Source organism: Plectrocnemia conspersa, unplaced genomic scaffold (genome assembly GCF_051122295.1).
Source record: "Plectrocnemia conspersa isolate PC_06_02 unplaced genomic scaffold, ASM5112229v1 ptg000002l, whole genome shotgun sequence".
Taxonomy (NCBI): Eukaryota; Metazoa; Arthropoda; class Insecta; order Trichoptera; family Polycentropodidae; genus Plectrocnemia; species Plectrocnemia conspersa.
Genome location: NW_028277166.1, coordinates 18,255,778 through 18,268,154, shown reverse-complemented (window position 1 = coordinate 18,268,154; position 12,377 = coordinate 18,255,778). Strand labels below are relative to the sequence as shown.

At 29.6% G+C, this 12,377-nt stretch overlaps 1 protein-coding gene across 17 annotated transcripts in view; it reads right to left on the bottom strand.

Moving 5' to 3' along the window:
- Tomosyn (syntaxin-binding protein tomosyn) overlaps nucleotides 1-12,377 on the bottom strand; it is a 280,098-nt gene that overhangs the window by 71,193 nt on the left and 196,528 nt on the right. For all 17 annotated transcript variants that reach the window (XR_015812683.1, XR_015812682.1, XM_088205743.1 and 14 more), the window contains exon 2: nucleotides 2,373-2,470. Coding sequence is in view for 15 of the 17 variants with exons in the window: in XM_088205743.1 (XP_088061869.1) it covers nucleotides 2,373-2,470 (98 nt within the window). In the remaining 2 variants the exon portion in view is untranslated. The remainder of the gene's footprint in view (nucleotides 1-2,372; nucleotides 2,471-12,377) is intronic.

Here is a 12,377-nt window from a genome sequence, read left to right as displayed (position 1 = left end):
AAAACTTAGCCAACTCATCTTTCAGGGAAAAATAAGAGGAAGTATAAGTACAGTCAGACATCGTATCTCATATATTGCTCCACACATTTCGATTTTACACTATTAAAAAAATATAATAGCTATTCATACCGATATTACTATGGGCTGATCAAAGTATATTCAAACCGAATTTTGGCAAATAGGAGAGCGCAAAAAACAATTTACGTCAAAAGCAATAAAATCGTGTCGGCAACGAGCGTTCCCACTGCGACGACGGATTAAACCGTACCAATTATTATTTATTCAAGAAATTATATTACGATGTTAAAAATATATAAAATGCCATTTTTGTCATGAGGTCCGGAATTATTGTTTTCCCAGGGCCCGGGCGCGCTCTCGGCGGCCCTGAACACAACAAATCAATGAGTATTACATCAAACAAAATCAACGAATTTTATCAAAAATTTTCAAAAGGCATAGATATTTAATAAAAAGAGACCTGATATATACTAATATAAAAATATAAATATCTTGTTATATATTTTTTGAAGCGCAAATAACACATTGGCGTTTCTATTGAAATACTATATGTAAAAAAGAGTGCCAAACGTGTCTGCATAAGCAAAATCGATCTTTGACGAAGAACGTACGACACAATAGAAGGATAATGTCACGAGACATTGGAGTGTATAAAAAAAGCTTAATTTTGCGTTACAACATTCTCAGTTCGCAGAAATATTATATTATGTTCGTGAAACGCCTTCCGTTCTAGACGTTTTCTTTATTTACCCTCCCCTTCGTTGAGCCATATCATCCCTTATCTGGCGCGCTCGAATAAATATCATAAATAATGGCATTTTCCTTTTATAAACGCGCAAACGTATCCACCACAATGGGCTCGTAATTAGTACGTCAGAATCAAGCACATCACTTGAAAAAAATGTCAAAAGGATAATAAATTATATTATAACCGAGCCGGAAAATTACTATTCGAACATCTGGGTTCAGATAAACTGGTCATTGTGCTTTGCCGTTTGAAATAGGGCACGAAATAAAGAAGAACCCTTTCTCAGGATTTCTTATGTATTAAAGTATGAAAGCGCCCTTTGTATCCGCGAAATTAAAGACCAGCCACCTCGACCTTAAAGATATCGACGTAGATGCTGTAGGCGAGGTTTATTAGGGGTTTAGATCTACACCGTATTTATTAGACAATGCGGCGCTTTGAGAGATTAAATTTGCGAGTTATATTCATACGATTGAAGTTGTTTTTGATGATAGAATGGTACAAGATGAATTGATCAAAAATTCATCTACAAAAAGTGATATAGAAATAAATATATATTTTAAATTCAGTGGTTACTTAATTTTATACATTTGATATGTGTATATAAGATTATAAAAAAAAGGGGATTGGAGTTTTTCTATGAAGCTTAATTGGTAGAAAATTGTGTTATTTAATAGAAATGAGTACCATCTAATTAAACCACTGTAAATTAATTAACGTGCACTCATTTCCAAAGCGTTTCTCTAAATAAATTATTTTCTACATATTTTTTGCTTATGTGACAATTGGATCAATTTTTTAATTGTTGCATAATACTATATTAGAAAAACGCATCCGATTAACGTTTATATATGTATACAACTTATGATTTAATAAAATGCAATTTTCCTCCCCAAAGAAATACAGTAGAAAATTCGCTACGCTACAAAAATGTATAGAAAACAGTTTAATTAGCCAGGTAAGCTAAACGAAGTCAGATTTTTTTCATATCCGTAAATAATCTTAGATATTATTGCCTACTTAAATCCATTGATTGTGTATTTTAAAAAGTAATAAAAAAAATATTTAATTTAACATAATTTATGTTGAGTTCATGGCTACTTATAAATTTAATAGAAAAATATGTATATTTAGAAGGGAACTGTTTGATATTGATTCTGGTAGTTATAAATATTATATAGGAATATATAGCACCAATAAAGCGACAGTCTCTTAAGGGTCGTTTTTCCTTAATTAATAGAAACCAATCAACGAAGCCATTGTTTGAGTCGGGATAAATTCCGTGAAATTGAATCGTTAAAACAAATTTCCAGAATCGAAATTTACCTCGTACGACTTTCAGTTAGTTCTCGCAGCGAAAACAAACGGAAAATAAAGGCGGATGTGTATATTGACAAAATGGAAACCGGCAGAGCAAATCTTCTGGGAAATAAGAGCGCAAACGTTTGGCAATTGAATATGTCCCGATTTTTTTATCGTTACACATAGCTCAAACGTGATTCGTTGGCGTTTTTCATACGTTGAAAAATATTTTACATTAAGGGCACGGTATTGAATTTTATTTACCTTACCTTTTTTATATTAAGCATATATTGAAAAAGGATACATTCTGAGCGAACCCGATTTGTCGCCGATGGCCAGAAGCTTTTGTATGGGGTCCCACGCCATCGCCGTCGGAGTAAACGGGAATCCATGGCGAAAAGTCTGAAAAGAACACAAAAAATACGGCGTTAATTTTAAATAATTAATTCAACGTGATTAGGGATTCATTATTAAATCCCTCCGGGCGAACCCTTTCAATACACAATAATAATTAGCGTTCATTAATATCTGAAAGCGGCTCCGATACGAGACAACTTTTTAGCTTTTAACGAATATCGGCAAACAAAGGCGCCTCTCTGCGTGTGTATATTTTAAAATAATTACTTTAGAAAAGCCAAATTTCCATAGTACATAGCAGCGGGAAAACCGCGAGCCTTTTATCAGCGATAGAAATTATTTATAGCCAAACCCTTGAGGACTCGTTACATTATTAAATAATGTAAAGTCGCAAAATTTAAGCAGCAATGTTACGGACGAGGGGCTGAAGGTTCATTTTTTTGCGAGTACGTGAATCGAAACTTAATATGTTTCACCATAGGTATATTTTGTAAAACTGAATGTACGACAAGAAAATCGAATACCTAATGCTTTCGGGAAATCAATAAACTTACTTACTTTTAAACAATTTACACCCATGTATTATAACATGCTTATATGTATCATTTACATTTTAATGTATCATAAAAGGCTAAAAAAGAAAGACGCATCAGATGTTACCTCAATGTTGTGAATTAAGATTATTTAAAATTTAGTAAAAACACACAGAGCATATACGTATACCATTTTTTAATAAATACACATTTTGAGTTTAGGTAGGCAAATCTGCAATCTTCACATATACACAGATGTTTTAAAAATACATACTTAATATTGGGGCACCGGTTTTAGTTGTTTAATAATTGAAAAAAATATAAGTAAATAAATAGTAAAACTGTATAAATATTATATTACGCAGTGTGAGATAACAGTATATATACATATATATAAAGTAAACTAAAAACAAAAATGACTTTTCTTACAATAAATAAAAAGCACATATTGCAGTAGTAAATCTACAATATTAAAATGTAAAACCATAATTAGGAAGAACTGTTCTTTTCTACACATGTGTGTAATTGTTCATTTTCTTTCCAGTAAAACTTGGTTGCGTTTCCAATAAAGAATTATTATGAAAAATCAAATATTCTAATGATTATGAAAAGTTCAAAATACTTTTCTTTTTAAGGTTAAATATTAGGTGAATATGGTGAATGGAAACTTAAAAATTCCAGCCCCCTGTTTGTATTGTTTGGTGATATTCTAGCTAGGTCTAATAATTAATAATTAATTATACAAAGAATAGCCCCTTAAAGAGTCGGAACAATTTTCGATAAAGTCATTGTATTTCTCTCTTTTTTATATATATTAGGCTGAAAAACAATTGTATTACATATATTAGGCCAAGATTTCGATTCATGTACGGACCTCCTACCTAGACCATCGCGAAGCGACTGACGGTCTTCGGTATCACTAACCTTTCTGGAGACTAAACAGTAGTGACTAACATATGGTTATTCGTTCCTTATGAGCTGTTGTTGAAAGTTTATAAAAAGCCTTATTTTGAGCCCTTTCAACTTTAACTATTGACCATAGATAGCCAAGTTAATTACTTGATAGATTTACGAGCATTTGACTTCGTGTTGTCCTTAAAAACTAGCATCAATTTTATTTTTAGGGGTTTTAAGTACCTGTACGATTAATTTAGAGGTCATTCTAATGCCTATTAAAAAAAACTTGTCTCATAAGTAAGACCTAACAGTGGATGAGAGATCATGGAACTAAACAATTGCGATAATAATTATTATTATTTCACGGACCACCTTTTTGCATATATGAGTATTATGAGTACCGAAAAAACTACTCTTTGTTTGGAAAGGATGCGTGATAAACAATGCACTACACTATTATTCTCCTACATATTTGTTAGCGTTCGCTGAAACAGTCATTTTTCAGATTCACTTTTAAGACATAAACATATTTCGTGAGTGTATTTATCTTCAACTGTGATTCATCAGAGCTGTCTCAAACCAGCAATTTAAAATATGTGATACTTGGTCACAGCAGGAAGACGCGTGCAAAAAATACGCAGGATTCACAGCACGAGGCACATCAGCGAATCAAGAACACGTTACGACTGATTACAACCGACGATAATTCAACTCGACACTCCAGCAAAGACTCTGACTTTCAAGAACTGCCATTTCGACACCACCACTGGATAAGTGGTAATTAATATATGATTGTAAATTAAAGCATTTACCAGATTGAATGTGTTTTGAAATGTTTTCGAGAGTTAATGAATTTATTAGGGTCGTTTGGTTTTATTTATAATTTTCAAACAAAAAGAGGATAAAATATTGTGTGTTTTTCGAATTTTTGCCTTTAATCATTTTTATTAAAAACAGAGCTTTAAAATTAAGCAAAAAACGACGTATTTAATTGACTGTAAAGAGTCACAAACAAATTTAAATGTAGCATATTTTAAAAATGTTATTAATTTTTATTTTATATATTATTTAATTTGTACAAATTCTTGTTTTTTATAAAAAAAAATCTAATCAGTTACAAATTTATTATTGATTCTTATTTCTATTAACTATAAATGTCACATTAATAAACCGTTATATGTTCATCAATAAGTTACGGATTGTGTAAACAATGTGCTAATATTTACTTCAAGGAAAGCGATCGCCCAATTTAATTGCGTTTTCATTAGTCGTTATTTTTAGAACATTATTTAAACATACTATAAATACTGTAAGGAAGTTGTTTAAAGAAAATATAATATAATAGAAAAAACATATTCCGAATCCAATCATTAAAAATCAGCTAACAAATTAATTGTTTATGTCACGCTAGTACGTAGAAAAAAAATGAAAACTCTCGAGAATAATTTCCATAATAAAACAACATGGACCCAGAGATTGGGTGAAAATCATTTTCGGTTCGAGGAATTCAACTTTATGATAATTATAAACTAATCAATATTTTTCTAATATATAATGATATTTTTTTATAGTTAAATTAACATTATGCGAGCTTTAAAAAATAATATTTTGACGACGTATATTTAAAGTAGGAATCACATTCTCTTACTTATATTAAAAGTATCTATAACTCAATGTCATCTGGTTTATTAGATTTGTATTTAAAACATAATTGAAATTATTTAACAATGCATATTTGATTCAAACGATGTCTATATTAAGTGAAATAAAATGCTATATCATATTTACATAATATATAAAAGCACGAGTATAAAACACGCCTATATAAAATCACACGTAAAGTCACACATATTCCATTGCATATAATATTCATTCGTCGGTAAAACCGTGTAAATATATTATAATATAATATTCAAAGGCTGGCAAAACGCCGACGTGTGTCAGAGGGCATAATTTATATACTGAAACGTCTAACATAATAGGGTCAGACAATGAGGAACAAATATTATATGACAAACGTGATATTATATAACAGACCGCCAACGGTACTAAACGGCGAAATTGCGGAGTTTTACAAATGACCTTTGAAAGTTCCTTACGTGTACTATGTGTATATCATGAGCTTTGAGATAAGATAATAAAAAATGAAATGAAGACATTAACCTATGCGGACGTTCAGGGATTGAGGGCAATAGTAGAACAGGAAGTACAATATTACATATCAAGAACACAAATCGTGCATTAATTATTTAAAATATAATATATATAATAGATTTTTTATCGTGTCATTATTTAGGATTTTAGTGCAAATTAAAAAATCAGATACGACGCAGAGGTTGCAAACGCGTCATATAAAAGTAATTTATACTCGGTATTCAAGATGTATAAAAGAAAGAGGGGCATAAATCGAATTAATGAAAAGAAGACCGTAAAGGGCGCATCGAGAGACGGCTGTAAAATATTTTCAATTAAAAGGGTCGTTTTATGATAAGGCGAGTCAAAGATGAAAACACAGACGAAAGCTGGGGACGGTTTTCCGGCACAAAGAGTGCGATTTGTAGAAAAGCTCAGATACGTAAAGGAAAGGCGATACAGCTGGATGCGAAAAGCAATTACTAAAGCTCGAAGGCTTTATATCGTTCGTTGTACATTTGATCGTTTCGTCTTGGCCAATTGTAAAGTAGGGAAATTGTGTCGCGAATAGAGGCGTTCTTATTTGACACCAAAATATATTAACGATAATTAACTTTTAGAGTGAGACGTAGAATATAAATCAAGCAGCAAGGCAATGAGTTTCACAATTTAAGGAATTTTTAAACACAGAAATACGAGTATTAATTAAAATAAAATACCGGTATTTCAGAATTTAATTGTAGTGCTTTATTTAGTAATGTTTACCCTTATTTATACGATATAGATAAGTATTGTTCTACTACTTGTTCAAAGTTCAAACAATCGGAATTATACAAATGTTTCCGGTATGTTTTATATTTTAAGAGGCTCTGGTATTCTTAAATTAAAAACAACCGTAATCTTTCAATTAAAATAAATTAGACGAGCATTGGGGCTCGGATAATAATTATAGTTAAATTTGGTTTGTAGTTACTTTGTTATATTTAATTTAATAAAAAAGATTAACATTACATTATGAATATCATTAATTTTTTAAAGATCGAGTAATTGTAAATTGTTAAATAGCAGAAGTATATGAATAGGATAGAACTTGATTAAAATATGAAATAGTAGGGCTTAAAATGTACTTAATTTAAGTGTAGCATTTAAATATTGTTCGTCTTTTGGGCAATGTATAGTTATAGAATATTTTGCACGTATCGTACTTTAATTGCTAAAGTTGTTAATTTCGATACTTTGATTAGTAAGTTGATACATAACTTAGAAGCTGACACAAAGTTTTGGTCTCAAAGGATTAATTATGAAATTATTTGTTTAGTAATATTAATAATGAATAAGGAATATTCAGAAAATAAATATATAAGGTAATGCTGATTTATTCGTCAGGAGAAACATAAATTTATCGCCAATTTTTACTGTTTAATGTAAATGCGTTATAAAGAAAAAAAACAGTGTCGTGAAGTTAAAGCAAGAAGCAATGGCTAACTAATGAGTTTATTAATAAAATTTAATATTTATCAAACTGTGTGTGCGATGGGTGCCGAAAAAGAGAATAGGCATGTATTAAATTAGTTTAGATTCATAGTATAAAACGCGTTTAAAAGGTTTATGTCAATATAAAACTGCGTTATATATTTATTTCATCTATAATATCTGATGTTCTTAAACATTTTTTATATATAATAAATATAATTAAATACCAGAATAAGAGTTTTTGGGACATATACAAATTTAAATACATTAAAATGTACATATTAATCAAAGTAAATTAAAGATATTTTTTATTAAGTATAGTTGCTTGATCTATTTATTGTTAAAAATAAAAATAAATAGAAAAATATAAATTAAGTATTTAATTTAAAATATATGGGTATCTTAACTGGTTTATTTTTAAAGCATATCTGAACTTTTATGGTGTAAATTCTCATCAAATTAATATAATAATAACACATTTCGGATATTAATTTGCGGGTTTGTATAATATTAACATTTAATTATACCTCACCAAAGCTCTAAGCTACAAAAATGTATACGCCTAAATCCAAATTAATTTTGTGCCTATCGTCGAAATTTTCTCAAGATTACCCTTTCGTCAAATTACTGAAAGTCGTTGACGAAGCGAATTTATATGATATTAAATTACAAATTTTCGAGTGTATGATATTAGCATTATCCATTACACCTTATTAATATTACAAGTCGGTGACGAGCAGATGCTTCGGCGAGTGGAAAGTGCCTAATTGCTTCGTACGAATATGAGAAACGCACAAATTCACAACAGGTGCTAGATTATACTAGAAAATTAGTCTAAAAACTTTGACTGTATCGGGCGTAATCAGGAAAAATTGTTATGGACGAGATTGGAATCTTATCAGTAGCCATCTGTCGTACGATGGAGATTTTAAGGAAAACTTATCTCAATTTTTCCAATATGGAAGCTCTCGACCGATGAAGCAAAACAGATGGGGTTGTCCGGATCGTGACGAGATTTGTATATGAATTTTATTTTTAGAGCCCCCGTCTATAGAGTATATTACATTAATATAAACGTGAAAGAAAAACTCAATTAAGCTTATCCGAAATGTTCAACGAACCGTGCACAAAGTTGCTCGCGGAAGAAAATGTATAAAACTTGCGATCGAATCCATTATTATTGGTCCTAAAGTCCGAAGATAAACGATTTCAAAGAATAAAGAGCGGAACAAAATTATTAAAAACTTTCTATATTGCATAATTTATACTTTGTTATACTAATATATAATATTTAATATGCACTTTAATAACATCTTTCTCCTTTCAACGTCGAAGCATGATAAAAATGCAATAATGTCAGTAAGTTACTACGTCTAATTTCTATTCGTTAGTTACTAAGTAATATTCTGTAACATATATGAAATAATAACGACCTGTATATTATTTTAAACTGCAACTTTCACAAAGCGTCATAAAGTTTATATTATTATAAAGCACCCAATGAGCTATCGTCGAAAAAATATTATTATGATTTATTATTCAGCCTTTATAATGGATTGCTAAAGTTAATGGGAATTTATGTAGTCGAAATTTATGGCCGTCGTGGTTTGGAAAGTATGTATGTATGTACGTACATACATATATAACAGACGTCAAAGCTCAAAAAAAGATACTCGGATCTAACCTTACGGAAAAAATTGAACTGCTAACTAATCTGTACAAATTTATTTATCTATAATATTATATAAAAAATGTATCACATAAAGGCTTTGGCGTTCAAGAAACGCAAGAAAATCCGATAGAGATTTTTCTTTTGATGTAGTTTCTTTTCACAATCTTGTGAATACGTACAAAGATTGTATCTAGATAATATGTTTACGAAGTCAGAATGACAAAGTGAATCTATCTTGTACTTTGTATCAAAAGTCGGCGAGGATTTATTTAGATATTAATACAATTTCATTGAAAATAATGTATCTAGAAATAAATTTACTTTTGATTCTTGCTCCGACTTAAAATGAAAAAATATAATATATATTTCGTTTTTTTTAATTTTGTTGAAACTTCTTTAGACGTTGATACACGAGAACGTAATTTGTTACGTATATGTCAGTGAAAATTTGGATTTTAATTCTGATACTCAAATAATGGCATAATTTGTACCAAGTGAAAATTTTTTAATAAATGTTATATATTTATTAAAAAAAAAATTGGCAAATACGGTTTTTAAAAACATTTTTGATTAGTGATTTACTAAATATCTGAAAAAAGTCAAAGATGGTTTAAAAATGTTTGAAAACGATGATGTTCTAGATGCATAAGCAAATACTAAATCAATCCGATATAACAATGCAATAACACATAGTAAGAATGGGAAAGTTTGTAAATAAGGTGTATGAATTTCACACGAATTGAGCGAAAAAATTTAGTTGTCTATTCTTGATCATTTGATAACATGAGATAAGAAATGGGTTTTGTACGACAAAAATCGTCGTGGAAGACGGTGGTTATTTAAAAGTCATTAGAAAAACATACCTCAAAGCTAAGGCACTATAAGTTTTTTACATTTATGGTGAGATTGCAAAGGGATTATGCATTACGAAACTCTTAAACATGGCTAAACAATAACAGAAAGCTTCTATTAGAATCAGCTGGATCGTTATGCACGAGAAATTAAAAAATATCTGCTTTTGTAAACAGAAGTCGAATAGCTCTACAACACAACAATGTTGAAAATGAAATTGACTCGATAACATCAATACTTGGAAGGATTTATCTCATCAACTTCATTTACTAGACCTTGATCCTTCCGACTACCATTTATTCCGAGTTAAAAATGCTCTTCGACTTTAATCAAAAACTTATTAGCAAATTTTATACTACATAAGCATTTAGCATATCTTTCACACAATGGCAACGACAGAATTTCTGGATTTGATCAAAGCACAAGGTTCAATACACTGGAATTGCTTTCATACGTTTACAAGAATTTCATTTCAAAACACTTGATACGATATTAAATTTCTCGCTGCTGTTTGAAGATTAGTTTAAAATTCTTCCTGCTTTTGTATTACCTGGAATCGTGTATGGTAGTGCTGTATTAAAAGGTTTCGTCCACGTCAATGTATACAAACTCTTAAATTAACAACCCTAGTAATCGAGCTGAGCAAAGAAACGGACGGAACGAGTACACTTAACGCAAGCTCTTAACCGTGGACTTTAAAGTAATTACACCGTAACTCTTTCCCGCCGTTAAGCCAACTTTTTGATGATTCGAATTGTTAACCATTGAATAGATTGAAATCAATTATTTGTACTCGAGTTGTGAAATTTGATCAGTATCCGCAAGGTTCAATTCGCGTCGCGGTTTAAATATTCCGCTTGTTAAATTTAATTATGTATTAAAACTCAGTCGGTCGAAAATTGTATTTTATTTTATTTGCGTTTAGTAAGAATCTAGGAATATCTACAGCGTATCCGATTGATGTGAAGCAAATTGAATGGAATGAAGTAAAATCCGGCAAAGTGATATTATCAATAAAGGTATAACTTATTTTAGATAACATGTATAAATATTGAAATAATTATACAGATGTTTTAAAAATATCTAATATTTTAGTTTTGCAAGTATTTTATTAAAATACAATATAAAATTCGTCTTTGTCTAAAATAATAAAATTTGATATGTTATAAACGTTATAACACAGTGGAATAAAATAAGAGGCGCAAAACTTAAAAAAATACTAGAAAATGTAATAGTTTAAAATTAAATTAATATAGTTTATTGTTTTAATTCGAAACACTACTACCCTAAAATGTCAGTCTTTCCTTAAAAAAAATACAATTTATATGCAAAGTTTGTTCCCAAACTTCTTCCTTCGGTCTGATCCATAAATTCAGGATTGGTTTGTCTGGTGTATATAAAATATATAAGAGCTTTTGCAAGTAGTACAACAATAATAAGTCAGAGAAACCCAAATTCAGCGAGCAAAAGGCATAAAAAATTACTTTAAATTAATCTTTACACAACAATTTAATATAATAAGAATAGGAAGAAAAGGTTTACAAATTAATTATGATTTTTATTATCATTTTGGTATGGTAAATATTATTCATTTTAACTTTAAAGTAATATTTACATAATTATTCTTGGGATTGGATCATTTTTCATCAGCAAAGATGATTTAAATAGATTTTTTTTAGTAAAATTACAATGTGATTATTTTTCTCTGGCGTATGAAAATTTCATAGGTTCAGTTTTTTCGATTACTTGACAATGCTAAAAAATGGCATAAAAATGACATTAATCATTTTCCCCCAGAGCTTTAGAAATGTGAAATTTAAGCTACCATTTGAATACTCTCTCAGAAAAAGCTCTCAATAAAACCGAGTTAAAGGCGAGTATCAAAGTTTATCTGTATTTTATAAATACACATTCCTTCGATAGCGTTCTGAATTGTATTCCAATGAATTCGAATAAAACAAATGTGAAACAGAAAGCTATGCTAATATTGTATACAAATATTTAAAGAAGGTCTTTGGAATTTCTCAAACTATATTTCAAGATTCGCAACATTTATAAATTAATTTGCCAATTTCAACTAATAATATAAATTTACATAAATCATCTATTTTATAAGAATATATTTACGGAATATATAAAATTAAATACATTAGTATGATCAAATAAAATTACTTTTGTAAATACATAATTATACACATACCGCAAAAATGTAATGTAAATAGCATATTAACTCAGCTAAAATTTTCCAGAGCTTTTGCTTAATATGTAAAACACATATGTACATACATACAAATTATAAAACTTTTTCGTTTTGTGTCCGAGTTTAATACAAAATTTACCGTTCCTTATGTGCTCACGTATACGAGAAAATTAAAAAGTACGTACGCGCCTT